Raw genomic sequence first — 17,897 nt, 5'->3', positions numbered from 1 at the left:
CCTGAGAAATCATAGAATCGGAATTGTTTTTTTTTTTTTTTTTATACTGGGGATCACACTCAGGACCTTGCACTTGCGAGGTAGGTGGCGGAACCATTGAGCTAAATCCCCGGCCCTAGAATCAGAATTCTTCGTGAGCACAGGCATGATATTCATTCTAATAGGGCATTCATTCTGTTGGGTATAATAAGATCTAATAGATATTACAATAATTTTGCACAAGAGACAAAAGCGAACGACTAGTCCTTTTGAGGAACAGGATCAAATGGACCAGCTTCTGTATTCCTTTGGTGTGGAGGGTCTGGGGATGGAGTCCCAGGGTTTGCACACGCCAGGCACGCACTACCACCGAGCTATACCCACAGCTCCCAACTCCGTTTTCTAAACCAGGAAATAATCCATCAAAAACTATTGACACTTAGGAAACTGGACATTGTTTATTGTGCCACTGGATTAAGACTCAGGTGTGGCTCTGATAAAAAAACTGGCTTGCTAAATCTCTGATAAGTTAAATCAGGAGTCCTGAGCGAAGTTTCTAACTTTGTCCGTCACCCAGAGTTGCATGTGTGCCAGCAAATTCCATTGGCCCTTGCAGCATCGCTTCACTGTCATTTTGGAACATTGTGTGTTAAGTCCTGCCGTGTGCCAGGACAAGGGAGAACCTGTGTCCTGTCCCTGTGAGCCCACGGGTGAGCAGGGTAAGCAGGCCGTGTGTTTATGACCCAGCACCTGTACCACGGGCTCGCTGTTCAAGTGGAAGCCTGAGTCCTGTGCTGTGCGCCGTGAGGAGAGGTGGTCAGTTGGAAGCGAGGCCAGCAGAGCTCGTGGCGTGTCTGGAGAATTTGCAGAATGTCCCTTCTCACCTGCTAAGGGCCTGGCCTCAGTGGTCATGCTGGAGGCAGTGTGATATTTGAAGAAGACACTCCCACTCAAAACCATGCTGAAAACGTAGCCTGGAGGGCAGCCGAGAAAGACCCACTAGAGAGGCCTGAGCATAGTGGCAGGTGGGTAGAGGGGACATCGGTCAAACCGAATCCACAGACTGACTGGCTTTGGAGTCTGACTGAGGAAGAGAAGCTGAGAGCAGCCCCCCATTCTTGCCTGTTTGGGTGGAGGTGGAGGTGAACAAGGCAGGATTGCTTAACTGTGCATGTGCTAAGTGTGCAGGGACACTCTGTGGAGATGTCCCACAGAGAGCCTGGCACTCAGTGACCTGGCACCAGCTCAGACTTGAAGTTCTACACATACTTGCAGGCCAGGGGGCCCCACTGGGCTCACTCCTGGCCTAAGACTTGAGTCAGGCCTTTCTGACTTTGAAATGACTCCAAAGGGAGTAGAATAAGATGTATAAATAGCTCTAATAAAGCAAAAATAAATAAAAGAGAAAGAAAGAAACCAAATGGGGTGGTTGGAACAGTTGCTTGGCACATAGCTTCTCCCTGGAGAGAAACTGGACCTAAACCTGCTCCACACAGCCTCTTAGAGCAACATTTTCCAGCCTGCTCATGAAGGGCATGCTGATGGGGCCTCCTTCCTCAGGGAAAGTTCTTGTTCTGTGCACAGTTGAAGGGTGCAGCTCCAATGGTGATTTTACCCTGTGCCCTGGAGGGGACAGCAGCCAGCCACATGATGTGATGAGCTCCCAACGCGCCACGGGGCCTTGAGAACAACCCTGTGGCTCTCAATCTTAAGCCAGCAATAGTGGATTCTCCTCCTGTGCCACTGAATCATGCACATCCCCCCTTTGGAGACCTTGGGGTCTCCATGGGAGTCCATGCCTGACGCCCCTGAACTCAGAAGCCAGGCCCTCGTGGGGTCTTTACTAGTAGTGCCGCCACCGGGAGAGGGCATGGACTGTGTGCCACACCTTTCGTCCTCTCGGAAGAAGCTGTCCCATATTGATGCCGAGCCAGTGTCCCCTCTCTCTCTCTCCCTAAAGGAGCTTGTAACTCAAGCTTAAAAATTGTAAAAAACACACTTTAAAAAGTAGACTCAATTATAGTATCCACAGCATCCTGAAATGTGGTCTCACTGGCCCTCACGTGTGAAGGCAGAGCTCCCCCAGATGCTCTGTGTTTCTGGCCCACCATGTCGTGCTCCTCCCGCCCTGCCTCCTTCCGAGGTCAGACATCCAAGGACAGCAGGAGTGTCCTCAGAAGCCACCTGGGCCATGCTGGCTTTCCTCCTGGGTCACTCCCAAGGCTCTCCGGTGGCCAGCGACAATCCTTTAGTGAAGCTTGGCTTACAGGGCCAGAGAGTGGGCAGCCCCAGTCCAGTGGCCCCTGGCATCCATTTTCACACAGAGCAAAGCTCAGGAAGTCTGTGGAGAATTGTCCTGCAGGTCTCAGCCAGCGAGGGGCCTATGACTTTGCGGGAAGAGGGACAGGGAGGAGTGTGTCTGCCGGGCATCAGCTGGCAGGGCTCTGCCTTTGCTTGTCCTTTGTCCCCCTGAACTGTGGCTTCTCTCTCCCAGAGTGACAGTTTGGGGATCAGTGTCCATCAACTGAAGGAGGTCTGGAGCTGTTTGACTACATCTTTGATGTGGTTTCCGCATTTTGGAAAACACCAGAATTAATAATAACGGTGGTGCTGATGTGGCCCGAAGCCTTGGCCAGAAGTCATGGGGGTGCAGGGGAAGCATCGGGAGGAGACTGCAGAGACAGCTGTTGGCCGCCCAGTCTCAGGGTCACTGCCCAGCTGTCTTTCTTCTCTCAGTCATGCCCTTGGCTCTGACCTGCTTTTGATCTAATGACTTTAGAATATTTCATGTAAACGTTTAAAATATGTGGCTATCAGTGGCAGCTCCAGGGTATGAACGGGGTCTGCTCCTTCGAGAGCAGAGATCTGGGCAGAGTTGTAGAGCTGCTCTGTCTCTCATTGCTTTTCTGTCCAGCCGTGTGTTCTTCTGGCCTTCACTTTGTGCAGGGAGCTGGCAGGCGGCCTCATCTCTATCAGAGATGAAGAAACGGAGCCACCAAGGAAGCCAGCAGCCTGGCCGGAGTCCCCAGTGTGGGGGGCTTCGCCGCCTGCACGGCCACTGTGTGTGTCTTCTGCCTTTCTGCAGAGCCTCCCGACTCAGAGCCAATCCTCCAGAAGTTGCCTGGTCTGCTGGGGGAGGGGGGGATGCGCCACAGTGGGGAGTCTGTTTGAAAGCCGGCGGAAGCGTCAGCCCTCTGCCTAGGCGTGAAGGCACCTGCCTGGTGTAAATGCCCAGAGTGGGGGCCCCAGGGCAAGGCACAAAGTGCCCTGTGTGGTGCTGGCCTAGAAGCTAGGACAGCAGTCTCGTTTCCACCTGTGCTTGGGTACAGGCACCATTTTCAGCTTCTCAGCTGGTTTCGCCCTAGCCCCAGCTGGCCCCGCAATGTTCCTCTCCGCGGCACTGTGCTTTTGTTGCTTCCTGACCCTCTCTTCTTTCTGTGTCCTCCTCCTTCCCTGGACCAGCTATTTCAGGTTCTGTGCAGCCCGGTTTGGGGACGCTCACGGTGCTGCCCCTGACAGAATCTGGCTGGGATGTGAGAAAGGCTGTGCTATGGAGCGGCCCAGGCATGAAAGCCACCGGGGGCTTCTAATTTCATCACTGTCTTTACCAGTGCACATTCTTGGCAGTGCCAGCCAGTCAGAATAGCACGACAAACCCCTGTCTTTGTTATGAGTGGCTGTAATTAAGATGACAACTGGGATGAGGCGGGCACTGCTGAGCCCTCATAGGGTGGTGCTCAGCGAGGCTGGTCCTGGAGCTTGCTCCAAAAGCCAAGATGCCGCACCTCCCCAGGAAACGCAGAAAGAGCAGCCAGTGTTTGGCAGCCCTGGAGGTCAAGGCCACAAAGCACTCACAAGGGCCCTGAGTATCGGGGAAGCCTTGAGGGGTGTCAGACCTTGTGGGAGGGGGTGGGAAATCAAAGGTGAGCAGAAGCTCAGCGCCAGCTTGGGGCCGGGCAACCTCCTCCTGCCCCCTTCCTGCGCTTCTGCCTCCATCAGAGGGGTTTGCACCTGCGCACCCAGGACCTGAGTTCTAGGACAGTACTGGGGGAGCCTTGGCCCTGAGCAGGAGGACTGTGGAGGTGGATGCTGGGCCTCAGCAGATTGTCAGCCCTTAGGGTTCTTCCTGCCTGTTCCCTCTCTGGCCTCACCGCCCAGCCGCACTATGAAAGGCAGTGTTGCCAGAGCTGTCACTGCAGTTTCCGGGGTTCGCCGCTGTTGGCTCTCCCCTCCTCTCCCTTCCCTTCCCCCAGTTTTTTAAACTAGCTTTTTGCTGAGGGACCCTAAAGCTCGTAGAAGAAATCATTAATTTTTGAGACGAAGTTTGTAAGTTTGACCGAGAAAGCACTTTACAGGCACTCAGCCTGTCCAAGAATGCTGTGGTCTCTCATATCCCGGTTCCCGAGAGGGGCTGAGCCTCTGGAGCCTGGGAACACGTCATTGCGCGTGCAGGTGTGCAGGTGCTCTGACGTCCTTCCACCTCCCGTGTCACGTGGTTGGGTGTACTTTTCTCCCATCAGCATTTGTCCCTGCTGGCCACATCTTCTAGCCTCTTCCTGTCACCTGAATGCCTAGGCAGTGGTGTTCTCAGCTCCTCCCCCAGTTTAACATCTAAAAGCCGTTGTTTTCCCCTTCTGTCCAGCAAGGTTCGCTGAGCCTTAAGCTCACCCCCAAAGCACCCCGCTGACACCACGTGAGGTGAAATCGTTTCTCTTGCTGGAACTGTTGGTCACCGCCCCCAGGTGCTGTTCACTGAGCATCCCTCTTGGAAGGGAGCCGTGTGCTGTGCCCATGGGGCCCTCTAATTCCTTCCTTCCAAATGAGGAAACTGAGGCCACCTCCCCAGGGTGTGCGGAGTGCACGGCTGGGTTCAGGCTTTCTTCCCTAATGGCCACCATACCCGCTCCTGTCTCTGTGCAGCTTCATTGCCGTGGAGAACATCGACAGCTACTGCGTGCTCATCTCCTCCAAGGCCGTGTACTTCCTCAAGAGTGGAGACTATGTGGACCGGGAGGCCATTTTCCTCGAGGTCAAATACGACGACCTCTACCACTGCCTCGTCTCCAGAGAGCACGGGAAGGTGTATGTGCAGGTGACCAAGAAAGCCGCGAACTCGAGCAGTGGCGTGGCCATGCCGGGCCCGTCGCACCAGAAGCCAATGGTGAGTCCCTGCTCTGCTGGCATCGCATTGGGTGGGTGAGCCCACGGCCAGGCCCCAGGTCAGTCCCGCAGCCGTGCCTCAGCCACTTCCCCTCAGAGACTGCGGGTGCTGCCCGCCTGCTCCACGGCGTCCCCAGCGCATCCCTCGGTGTTTGTGCCTCAGTTTCCCACCAACATGAGTGGGTAGCCATGCTCACTGTAGTCAGTCACGAGGAGTGACTAGCAAGGTTCCCGGGGTTTTGTATTTCTGAGGTGTGACTCTGGGGTGCACGGAGTCTGAGGCAGTGAGGGAGCCCACACTGTTGTTTCTGTGGTAACCGTGGAAATGGCATCTTTCTGTTCTGAGCAAAGAAGCAGTGCCTGGCGCACTCAACAGGCATCGGTGAATAAAATTCTGTTTGCCCCCAGAGGGTGGAAGGTAGTGTTCTGAAGGGACTTTGAGGGGTGTTTCTGTTGCCAGGTACTTCTAGGGCTTATTTACTGGTGGGCGGCCCTTGTCCCCACCGTGCCGCTGACTAAAGGTATAAAGGCAGGCAGCTTGATCCGGCCACATGGCTGACTCTGGAAGGAGCTGGTGTCTCAGCCGCAGAGCCCAGACTGTGCTGTGCCCACATCCCTAGCCTGGGTCCACCTGAGGCCTGCGTGACACCCCGCTGAGTCCTGGTGTGCAGGACTTGGGAGGAATGTGTCCCTGCTGTAGGCAGATCAAATTGTTGCCAGCCTCTCTTGGCCTCTCCCCTCAGGTGTCCTGGCCTCCCGCCCTTGGTTTTGTTTTGGCTCGGAGGCTACCCTGGGGTTGGCTTCAGCTAGGGCTGGTTGCTTGAGGGGTCCCTGCCCTTCAGGGATGCTGTTTCACACCTTCTTGAGGACAGGCCTCTCCAACTGCCTCCCTTCCAGGGCAGGTGAGCCATGGAGCAGGCTTGGTCGTACCAGAGCCTCAGCTTTTGCTTGCTCACTGTTTCTTCTCTGGAGGCCTCCAGGCTTGAAAGTGGCATGTGCCTGTCATTCCGGACATAGTCCCACCTCAGCAGCTCCTCCTGGGAGTGTGGCCAGCCTCAGCCCAGGTCCTCAGGTGTCCATGATGGGAGAAATACACTAAAAATTCAGATCAGAACTAACCCTGCAACTTTGTTTTTCTTAAGTGTCCCAGTGTTCTGATCTGCAGCCGGGCCAGGAGCTGCCCTGCCCGTGCTGCTGGCTGCATTCGGCTGCCCACCCCTGGGCAGGTGCTCATCCTCTTATCCTCCTTAGGTCCATGTGAAATCTGAGGTCCTGGCTATCAAGTTATCACAAGAAATAAACTACGCAAAGAGCCTTTACTACGAACAGCAACTTAGGTTAAGACTCAACGAAAATCAAGAGCAGTTGGAGCTGGACTCCTGAGAAGTCCCAGCTACGGAGACTCCTGGCCACAGAGCCCCCTCGGGAGCACAGACGCCCCTGCCCTCGGCTCAAGTTAGAAGAAAACTGGAAGGAGGTTTGGGGTGGTATCAGGGAGTGAGGGAAAGGAAATCGAAATCCTTACAAGGAGAACACAAATGGAAAGTATATAGTTGTAGGGCAGGGAGTTACTTTAGATTATGGGGAAATCATTTTTAAAAGGTATCCATTGAATAAGATAAAAGGAAAATGTACTGAGATGAACCTAATTTTTAGATCGCCTTGTATTTTGTTAACATGTATATATGTACAACTGTGTGTTTGTAAATACATAGGCGCTTCTGAGCAGGGCTGTGACCTGTGTGAAGGTTGTTTCTGTAAAGTAATATAAATTGTCCTGGACCCTTGATTGCGCTAACTCTACATGTCTCATTCAGGGGACCGAAGAGAGCGCTCCTGAGAGTTGAAGTGTCGCTGCCGGGTCTCGTGGGTGCAGTGAGATCTGAGTTGAAGAGCAAGCTTGGCAGTTGTCGGTCACCCCAGGGAGGGACGCAGAGAGGGTCTGGCCACTGCCTCTCGCACATTTCAGACAGCCCTCAGGTAGTCACAAGTGGGTTGCTAAGGTGCCCATCCACGTGGCTTTCCCCTGACCAGTGTCACCCAACACGGAAGTAAGACTGTCCCCTCAGCGCACACAGGTCAGTCTTACGCGGTGTTCTCACGCTGCTGTCAGTCACTGAGCCCTTTGTTGGGATAAGGCAGATGCCCCTGATGAGAACGCTGCTCCCTGGCCTGGCACCAGTCTCTCCGGGCAGAAGCTCCCGAGACCCAGTTCTTACAAAGCCACGACCTGGCAGCACAGCTGCATGGTCCCGGGGACACAGGTGGTGACAGTGGCATGAGGAGGAGAGCGCAGGAAAGGGAGTGAAATATGAGTATTAAACAGCTGGGGCACAGCATCTGGGGCAAGGTAAGGCCTCACTGTGGGTGAGTGACTCGCCCTGTGACTCTGGGGATTTTATTTTAGTAAAAGCTGATCACTTTCTGCAGCCTGGTCACATGTAGCTGAGGCCTGAAGTGGCCTGGTGGAACCGCAGATGTGTGGAAGGCTTTGGTGTCTGTAACTCAGATTCCTCCAAGACGCAAATGAAGCTCATCTGTCCACCTCTCCCCTTCCTCAGGGACTTTGCACACCCCTGGGGGTGCACGCACACATGTGCACGTGCTACATGTATGTTGTCATGATGGTAGCTGAGCGCTTGTCATGATGGTCTCAGCGCTTCTGTGTGAGACCTGCAACTCAAGGGCCAAGTCCGAGCCCCTCCTGCCTTGCTCCACGCCCTGCAAGTCTGGTGTGCGGTTTTTGTCACCAGTAATCCACTGCCCGAGATCACAGCCTCTCACCAATGAGGCTCAGGACACTGGCATCAGCAAGCCTTCTGTCATTTGTCGGGCTAGGGTCACCGGAAATGTCCGTCCTGGGGAAAGCGGCTCCTGTCCTGAAGAAGCCGGCCTAGGGCCCGGCAGCACCCGGTGGCGCCATCCCTGACTACAGGAAGGCACCGAGGCCGCCCTGGCCCGGTGCTTCAGGAACAGCCAGGGTGGTGCCCCTCCCCGCCCCTCTCATTTAATCAGCACTTTAAATAGTCGCCCATCCCTCTGAGGGCACCACCACCCCGTGATGTCTGCACCTCAGAAGGGCAGGTGTTAAAGGCACCAAATGGGCCTGGGGCTGATGCTCCCAGAACTCTTCCCTGCCCTGCAGCCCCAGCACCAGGAGGGGGACAGCATCAGAACTCTAGACCAAGCAGCCCCTGCCCTGGCTCCCTCAATGCCCATTTCTTAAATTGGGATTTAGCTGGTGGTGTCCAAGACTTGGTCAGGACGATTCCTATCCATTTTCATGCTGCCTCAAACACAGTTCCTTTTTGAGGAGGGTAAAACTAGTGGAATGCCTTGGGGCAGTGGGGAAGGGGACTTCAGAAGCCATCCCCTCTCTCTGGCCCAGCCTGGCTGGTGACCTGTGTGTCAAGATCAGCCGGGCCCAGCCCTGTGCCGTGGAAGCAGACAGGCAACCTCGGCCCTGCCCCAGCAGCCCTGTGCTGGGTAGGTGCCGGAGGCCCCAGGCCCTTTGTTTGCAAGTGTCATCTGTGCCTCCAAAACCCTAGCAGCTGCTTGGTGGACTGCTGAGAATAAAGCTGTGGGTCCTCGCCGTGTAACGCACGCAGTCACCAGTGTGTCCAGACTGTGATCTGGCTTTTCTGTCAGAGTCGTCACTCTTCTTCCTGTGGAATAAAATGCGTTGTTGATTTCCCAGACTCTGTTTTCTTCTCGCTCCGCAGTGTCCCTTCAATTCCAGAACCATCACCGGCCACACACACCAAACCCAGTACACCGTTCACCGAAAACACGGCCCCTGGCCTCTGCGGAGGGAAGCACATCCCTGACGGACCCCGCAGCGTGGTGGTGCTCGGCTTCCTGGAGAGCAGCTCCCGCTCCCCTGTCCTCTGCCGGGCAGTGCCAGCTGCTGCTCCCAGCCTGGCAAGGTGAAGAGGAGGCGGAACATGACTGTCAGGCAGACTGTGGAGCCAGGCAGACGGGCACCCCGATTCGCAGGGGAGTCTAGGACAGAAACCTTGCTGAGAGCATTTTGGTGAGGGGTGAGGATGAGTGCAAGTTGGAGGAGATTCGGGAGAAAGATGGAGAGACAGAGACACCACGCATCAGTAAGTCTTGGCCATGAGTGGATGGACGAGTGCCTGGTACCCCAAGAGGGAAGGGTGGCTGGCATGGTGACCCACACCAAAGGAAGCGGGAGGGTGGTCACGAAGAGGAGGAGGCTGGAACTTGATGGCTTCTGTTGTAGCCAGGGATGAGTGCAGAGCAGTCATCAGTGGCGGCTCGGAGACAGAAGACAGCCAGTGGTCACCCAGGGTGAAGGGACAGTGGTCCATGCTGCAGCGTGCAGTGCCCATCTGAGGCCGAGCTGGGCAGCCTGAATTTATTTTCTCCAGCTGCTTTAAGCTGCATGGGTTCAGTGTGAAACAGGCAGAGAGTTGGATTTAACCAAGCAATGCCCCTGCCGCCTGGCCACCCCGCCCACTGTTGCCCTCAACCCCGGGGAGTCAGAACTGCTGAACGGGAGTTGGAGCGTGCAGAGCTGGGAGGGGACACGGCCCCTCTTCTGAGCAGAGGAGATTGGCGGGGGGTGCCCCCCAGGAGAGCACAGCAAGGCTATTTGGGGTTCGCAGACGCAGTGGGCAATGTTTGAAGATGAACTGTCCAGGCCTCTGGGGCCCAGAAAGGGAGTGTGTGGAGCTGTTCCATTTCCCACGCAAGCTCAGCACGCTACCCACAGGTCCCAATCCACAACAAGGACAGCAGCTTTTCACTGCAAAGCAAGCTCAGTGTTCCCTGCTCCCAGGACCCAGGCACAGGTATTTAAAAACCCCAGAGCGAGGTGTGGTAGCCTATGCCTATAATCTCGGCACTAGGGAGGCTGAGGCAGGAGGATCCCAGTGAGTTTGAGTGCAGTGTGGGTTGCATAGTGAGACCCTGTCTCAATAAAGAAAAAAAAAAGTCCAGAAGTGCTTTCTAAAGCAGGAGTCCAAGTACATTCATTTTTAAGAAGTTTCAACAAACTCAGAACATTTGTTCAGGAAATAGGGGTTCACTCACAATCTGCAAAGGTCCTGAAGATAATTGCTGACATTAGCTGGGCCTCTCTGGCTAATACCAGCAGTCTGAAGACGAAATAGGAAGAAAGGAACTTGCTGCTGAACAATCCCATTGAAACTTTTTTTTAATTTTAAAAAATTATGGACGGTGGGTGTGTGTGTGTGTGTTTTCCTGGGAATCAAAACCAGAGCGTCACGTGTGCTAGACAAGTGCTCTATCACTGAGCTGTACCCCTGGCCTTGCACTGTTTTAAAATTAATTTTCAAATATTTGTGCAAATGGAAAGCAAAAGTACACTTTCACATCTACGGTGTATTGTACGAAGACAGTTATTACAGTATTTTCCCTTTGCTCCCTCTCCCCAATTTCACCCGTCTTCCCTCCACTCCACTTCAAAACGAACCTCATGTATTGCTCAGATCCTCTCCATGCTTGAGTAATTAACGTACAGACATCGACAGATCCACGAATTCATAGCTCCCAACGTTGCTTTTTTAAAAAATAAGATCATAATAAACACCGCGTTTTGGAACTTTCTCTGCTTAGTGTTGCCCTGGGCACAATCACTCTGATTCTGTTCATGGCGTCTTCGTGGGGGTTTAAGATTGCAATCGCGCTGCCTTCCTAAAATGGGTGGGGGCGCTTTCCACCACTTCCTACAGCTTGCAGTCCTTAAATTATGCCAGAATCCCTTCTTGTGGTTTTTAAAGGTTAGATGAAAGTAGGCTGTAAAGCTTCAAATTCTGGAGCTTTGTTTCAGTAGTTCCCTTTAATCATTACCCTATTATCTCTTAGAGCGCTCCAGTTTTCCATTTCTTCTTAGGTTAACTTGATTTCTTAAAACTGTTTCTCCCAAATTTTTTAATGTATTGCCATATTATTGCATGGATCCTCTTAAAATTACTGCAATGCTTCTGATATCTGATTTCTTCTTCTCATTCCTACTCTCATGTATTTCTACCCTTTGTTCATCATAACTTAATGAGTCTGTCCAAAGAACTGGTTGAAATTTGTGTCTTTGTTACTTTTTTCCCAGCTGTTATGTCTTTTATTTCCTCTACCTGGCTTATTTGATTTATTTTACCTTTTTTCTTGCTAAGATAAATATAATCACTTAGTATTCAGGGGACGCTGGTTCTGAGACCCCTCCCTCCCCGCAAGATATCAAGGTCCTGGGCCGGGGATTTAGCTCAGTGGTGCCACCGTTTGCCTCTCAAGTGCAAGGTCCCGAGTTCGATCCCCGGTACCGGGAAAAAAAAGAAAAAAGGAGTCACCAAATTCCCAAGGTGCTCAAGGCCCTGTAGGAAGTGGTGGTGTGTTCGCAGGTAGCACACAACTCCCACACACCTCAGATCATCACTAAGTCACTTTATACCTATACAAGTGCGAATGCTGTGGATGTGGTTGATACTGCATTGTTTGGAGAAGAACAAGAAAAAGTCAGTGCTTGTTCAGTACAGATAGTTTCTTTTTTCAAAATGTTTCTCATTGGTTGAATCTAGCGATGAAGAAACAGCAGAGTGGGCGGGCCAACTCTCGCTTCGTTGTACCTTTTACCTTCTTGAAAAATGGTGGCATTTTAAGATTACAGTTTTTTCTCTGTATATAGACTTACTTAAGTTAAAGTGTCCTTTCTTTGCTATGAAGGTATTTTTAAATTTTACTTTTCATTTCCTCTGGTTGAAAGGTTACCAAAGAATGTTTCTTAATTCCCCAAATTCTATTGTGAGTTTTTCTCTAAGGACTTGGTCACATTTTGTAAATGTTCTGTGATCGTATGAGACCAGACTGTGTCCTCTCCCTGCGGTACGTAAAGACAGATGTTTACAGACTGGGTTAAATCCCTCGTGCTCTGATTTACTTCTGTATGCCAGAGAGCCCTGACCCCCATCATGGCCTTCAGGGCAATTTCAAATTTAAGCTGTGTCCTCTGGAGCGCAGTAACCTCTTTAAATAAACAAAGTTGGGGAAAGGAGAAAAAGAACATAGCAGCCTTAGTGAAACTTCCTTCAAATAATCCGGTTGGAATTTTGGAGGGATTTGATGCTGGAACAGTTGCACGGTGGCGCCGCCTTCTCCACACCCAGGGCTGAGCCAGCCCGTTTGATGCTCAGAGCCAAGCCAGACCCTGTCCTTTCACAGTAGTTCTCCAAGCAGCACACCCAGTGGATCACTTCCAATAAAACTTCATGCCCTGTGCTTACCCTGGTCTGACTCAAAAGTGCAAAAGGGTCATGGGCACACTTGGCCTTGGAGGAGAGGTGCAGACCTAGACCAACTTGAGCCTCAGGACTCTGCACCAGGAGCCCCAGTGGAGCGGGCATGGCACGTGCCAAGGGGACACCCAGGGATCCCTGCCTTTTGAGCAGGTTTTCCTAAGGCACAGTTTCAGGAGTACACGGAGACTTCCAGGAAGTTTGGCCAAGTCTGCAGAAAGGCCGCCCCTAACTCTGCCTGACCCTTTGTCCAGGGAGAGTCCCCCATTCCCAGGGGTTCCCCACACCAGTGAGGCCTTCCCATTGTTTGGGTGCCAAACAACTCCATGAACAGGGCGATACTTGCTGCTCTCGTTGGGCTAAACCAGTGGGTGTCAGGGTGAGTCAGGGAAAACTTGGCTGAGGAAGAGGCAGTGGCCTAAATCCAGAAGAATTTCTGAAACGGTGAGGAAGGCAGCGGCCACGGGGTCAGGAGCTGCCCACACGCTGACAACTAGGGTCTCCGGACTGGCTGAGTACACTGAGATGAAGCAGGAGAGGCAGCCCGGGGCCAGATCCTGCTGGATTTCGTAAGCCACGCTGGGAAATGGTTTAAGCACAGGCTTGCACTTTAGACCCATGTCTCAGGAAACACCTCCTGGGCGTTCATGTCCCATGGGAGGAAGGTCATTGCAGTCACCCAGGCAGGAAATAACGGATTTGAGCAGAAATGCAGGACATAGAGTTGGGGTATGGTTTGAAGAGGAAGAAATGAGCCAGGGCATTAATTTAATATAGGAATTCCAGAAAACCTGTCCTAGGGGGTCCTCCTGGGTGTCCAGCTTATGCAGCCGGGTGACCAATGATGTGTTACCAAGGTGGGGGACACTGGAGGAAGAGCTGAATGTGTCCATTTTCTGACTCTTAAAATAAGTTTGTTGACTGTTAAGTGAATGCGTGAGTGTCCCCTCAGGCCGTTTAGTTTGGGATGCAGGTGACCTAGGTGGAGAAGACCTGTAGCCCGGGGCCTGCCTGTGTGCATTGAGAATCCTGGTAGTGGATTCAGTTGGAGAAGGGACTAGGCCAAACCCTGAGGAAAGCAGCATTTCACCCTTGTGGAGCGTGACAGAAATGGGGAAGGAGTGGCCAGAGAAGTGGGTGGAAAGTACCCCGGGAGCTCTCAAGAAAGCGCCGGTGGCCTGCGGGGCTGGGTGGCACCGGAAGGGCAAAACGGAGCATGTGCCAGATCAACACTATGGTGGACGTCACCTGTGGGCCAAGTTCTGTCGGGGTTTCGGGCGCAGAAGCCAAGTAGCAAGGGTGAGGTCGAGTGGTGGGTCAAGGAGCAAGCGTGAGCGTGGCAGGGTGGCCGCAGAATGGTGGCCCGGGGCAGTGGCGTCCCAAGGACAGCCCGTGGGAGCGGTAGCCCGGGTGTGGGCACAGGAATGAGTGTGTGGCCTGGAGCAGATTTAAAAACAAGAACAAAACGAGACCTCAGAGGCGGTCTGCTTTTTATTATCACCAGGCACTTGGCAATTCTAAACAAAATCCTCAGATTTTGTGTGGAGATAAAATTTCCCCTTCAGAATTGTTGGTGAGTTTAAATTCCATCTAGTTTTAATCACGTATAAGCTCCCAATTAGCACGTTCATGATACACAGCCTTTCGAAAGCTCTGTGCGCCTCGCGGAAATGGGTTCCAGGAGCCCTGGCCGTGCAGTGGGTGCCCAGCACCCAGGACTCAGCTGCACGGAGCCTGGGACTCAGTCAGGCTCACTCTGGGCACCACACTAACAGCCAGCCCTTGTGACAACAGGCAGCCTGGTGTGGAGGAAGCGCTGATTGCGTTCGGAAAGACAAAGCGATCTAACGTAAGCATTTCTGTCCTTAACCACTTGGGGTTCACTTGTGTTTAAAAATGTAAGCAGCGAGAGCAGGGGATGTAGCTCAGCAGCACTGCGCCTCTCTGGCAAGTGCCAAACACAAGGTTCTGAGTTTGATTCCTAATACCAAGAAAAAAAAAATAAAATAAATAAAAGCAGTGAAATAGCATAGACTATGAGGTAGAATCTTTTTATTTGCTAAGTGCAAAATTTTAAGTCACACGTAAAATATAAAGAAAATAGTTACATTAGTGGTATGATTTAGTAATTGCTGAAATTGTAACTCTTGCAGATATATTGATTTAAGCAAACATGGGGCTATAACAAAAAAAATCAAAATGTAAACCAAGTAAATAGAAAAATATAAATAGAAAAACTATATGAAAAGATTATGTAGCTGTGCCCTCTTTTATACTATAATATTTTAAAATTTTTCACTGGTGTGATCATGTATTCTAAAAGTTTGATCAAAAAATTTTCACTGTCTGTACCAAGGCTATGGCTCAGTGGTAGAACCTTTGCCTGGCATGGACAAGGCCCTGGGTTTGATGTCCAGCACCACAAAAACAAGTAAGTATATAAATACAATTTTACTGCATTTCTTTTTCTATTGCTGATACTAATCTCATTCATTACTATTACATTATGAATAACTTTATGCCTTTGAATCTGACAACTCAGACACAATGGAAACATTTCTTAAAAGACAGAAATTACCTAAATTGATGAGAGAAATATAAAATCGGAATGGCTTGATAGCAGAGAAATTCAATGTGTAATTAAAAACCTTCCCACAAAGTCCAAGCCCAGATGGCTTCCCTTGTGAATTCCATCAAACATTTAGGGGAAAATTCATATCGATCCTATACAAATCTTTTCAGGAAATAGAGGAGAAAGCATTTTGCACCTCATTTTCCTCTGATACCAAAAGCAGACAAATGCTTTATAAGAAATCTAACAACCAGTAATCTTCAGAGACATAGTAGAAGCAACGTATCTTAACCAGTTTTTAGCAATCAGCTCAATAAGCCATTCAACCCAGTTGAAAACAAGCAAATACTTGTACAGACACTTCACAGAAGAAGTATACAAACAGCCAAGAAACATGAAGAATGGTTAAAACATTTGACAATAGCAAGTGTTGGCAAGGATGAGCCCTTGGAGCCCTCACACGTTGCAGGTGGGAAAGCAAAATAGTACAACGACCTTGGAAGACAAATTTCTCTAAAAGTTAAATACGTGCCATTGCATGCCCATTAGTCCCAGTCCTTGACATCTGCCCAAGAGGAAGGAGAACAAGGTCACACAGGAACCTGCACACCAACACTCACGCATAATCACCGGCAGCGAGAAATGACTCCAGTGGCTTTCAGCAGGTGAATGGGTAAACACTTTGTCCTATAACGTGAGACTGGACCACTACTCAGCAAGAGAAACAGACCGCTTCCACATGCAACCACGTGGATGAGATTTGAAGTCCGGCGGAGCAACAGAAGGAAGCAGGAAGCCAATCTAAACCCGAAAAAGACAGCCACATGGTGGGGAAGATGGCATGGACGGGAGTGACTAGAAAGGATTCTCTCAGAGAGCTGTTGAAATAGCAGGAGAAAATGAGGAGGGGCTACAGTAAGAAATGGAGTGCTGAGAAGGGACATAAATGTGGATTAACCCAGTGCTTGGAGTGGGGTTGTCTGACAGGAAGAGAAGACAGAAAGAAAGTGGAAGGCTTCATAGATTAAGGTGTTGCATGGTCAGAGTCCATTCTCTCTTCTTCCAGAAATAGACCCTAGATTCCCCCAGCCTAGGCTAATCAACAACCTGGTCTCTCTTAGGACTGTTTACATAGCATGCATATTTATGACTGTTTCTGGAGTGGTTATTTGATCAGGCCTGGCCATCTGTACAACCCTATCGTTGGATACAGAGATTGCTTCCGGAGTGGACATTTGGTCCAATTAGAGTGACACCCAGAGAAGTGGGCAGAAGTTATGAGAAGTCAGGAGGAGAGGCCTGCTTTCTGATGGCCTTGAAGTGGAAGTGTTAAGCCTGGTGCTGCCATGAGCCAGTGTGTGGGGAGAGTAAAGCAAACCAGAGACAGGGCAGCCTGCAAGCGGAAGAAAGGCCAGGTCCTGGAGACACGGCGGAGCCCCTAGGCTTTGGTTAAGCCTGTTCAAAGGTCATTGAGGTCCCCTGTGACAGAAGGGCCTGAGTGCTCGGTCAGAGGGAGGACAGCGAGGGTACAGAGGTCCACAAGGACACACAGAACTTGGGGCCCAACAGCACCCAGACAGTGGCCAGAGGAGTTCAAAGATAGACCCAAGGACTGTGAGAGGCCAAGGGGCCAGGGGAGGCCAAGGAGCTCCTGGGGCTGCCTTGGAGAACAGGGCTGATGAAAGAGCAACCAGAGAGCCTGACAGGGGTGCCAGTTCCACCCTGGTGTCGGTTGAGCAAGACAGAAGAGCAGCCAGTGGATTTGGAAACTCAGCATCACATCGGTGACCTGCCTGGCTGCTCTGGGGGTGGTGGGCCGGAAGCCAGGCCTGGGGCGGAAATAGGACCAAAGGTGAAGGCAGGAGTGTCCACGTGTCTTTAAAACCTGACCTGAGAGGGAAGGAGGTTTTGTTTTTTTCCTTTTAGGTGTTTTTAAAACAGCAGAGAGTCAAGGATGCTTGGGTAGGGGGGAGAGGGAGAGATCAGGGGGAGAAGGAAATGGCATCCTAGAGGCAGAAGCTTTAGGATGCGGCCATGTGTTCTGATGCATGAACCACTGTGTCCGTAGCTTCTAGACTCTGTCAGCCCAGGAGGCCTTCAGAGTCTCGGGAGGAGGCAGCACCACGAAGTCCAGCATGGAACAAGGGGCATGTGTGTCTGGAGAGCTATGCCTTGCCCTGCTGATGGAAGGGTGGGAGGTAAAGTCCTGGAGGCTACTCACCTCCTTGGCATGGACAGACAAGGGAGCTATGGGGCGCAGGAGGCCAGGGATAGACATTGGCTTTTCTTCTTTCCTTTTTTTCTTTTTGGCAGTCCTGGGATTGAAGTCAAGACCTTCACACCACTCTATATCCTCAACCCTTTTTATTTATTTTGAGATGGGGTCTTGCTAAGTCACCACGTTGCCTGGGCTGGGCTAGAACTCGTAATCCTCCTGCCTCAGCCTTCCGGAGTTTCAGGGTTACAGGTCTGCATTACCAAGGTCATTGGCTCTTTGTGCCCTTTGTGACTTGGCAGTGCCGGGCCTGGGGTGGCCCAGAGTCAGCGAGGCCATGGTGGGAATGGGAGTTGGCTGCGTGCAAAAGAAAGCGAGGCCACGCTGGACACGCTGCCCTGGCCTGTGTGTTTCCTGCAGCCTCGAGGCAGAGATGACCTGCACAGCAGAGTAGTTGCTGGTCACCTTTGATCTCCAAGCTCATCCCAAAGCCTTCCCTTTTGACAACTCAACCCTGGAAGCGGAGCGACACGGCTCTGACGGTCTCCGAGCAGAGCAGCTGTCTCAGCAATGCGATGTGGGTCAGGTGGGGAATTTGAAATGTTGTAGTTGCACTAAAAATGGGGAAAAGAAATGGAAATTAATGAATTAGCTAACTAACATGTTTGCAGTATTGGGGATGGAACTCCAGGCCTTT

At 51.6% G+C, this 17,897-nt stretch overlaps 1 protein-coding gene across 7 annotated transcripts in view; it reads left to right on the top strand.

Moving 5' to 3' along the window:
• The window catches only part of Vps13d (vacuolar protein sorting 13 homolog D), a 235,713-nt gene extending 226,882 nt beyond the window's left edge, over positions 1 to 8,831 (top strand). For all 7 annotated transcript variants that reach the window (XM_010628171.3, XM_010628172.3, XM_010628169.3 and 4 more), the window contains 2 exons: positions 4,900 to 5,140; positions 6,391 to 8,831. In XM_010628171.3, coding sequence (XP_010626473.1) covers positions 4,900 to 5,140; positions 6,391 to 6,522 — 373 coding nt within the window. In that variant the 3' untranslated portion in view covers positions 6,523 to 8,831. The remainder of the gene's footprint in view (positions 1 to 4,899; positions 5,141 to 6,390) is intronic.
• The last annotated feature ends 9,066 nt before the right edge of the window (positions 8,832 to 17,897 follow it).

Source organism: Fukomys damarensis, unplaced genomic scaffold (genome assembly GCF_012274545.1).
Source record: "Fukomys damarensis isolate Sample0158 unplaced genomic scaffold, DMR_v1.0_HiC HiC_scaffold_23, whole genome shotgun sequence".
Classification (NCBI taxonomy): domain Eukaryota; kingdom Metazoa; phylum Chordata; class Mammalia; order Rodentia; family Bathyergidae; genus Fukomys; species Fukomys damarensis.
Note: the sequence above shows the minus strand (reverse complement) of the source record. Positions and strands in the feature narration are given on the sequence as shown.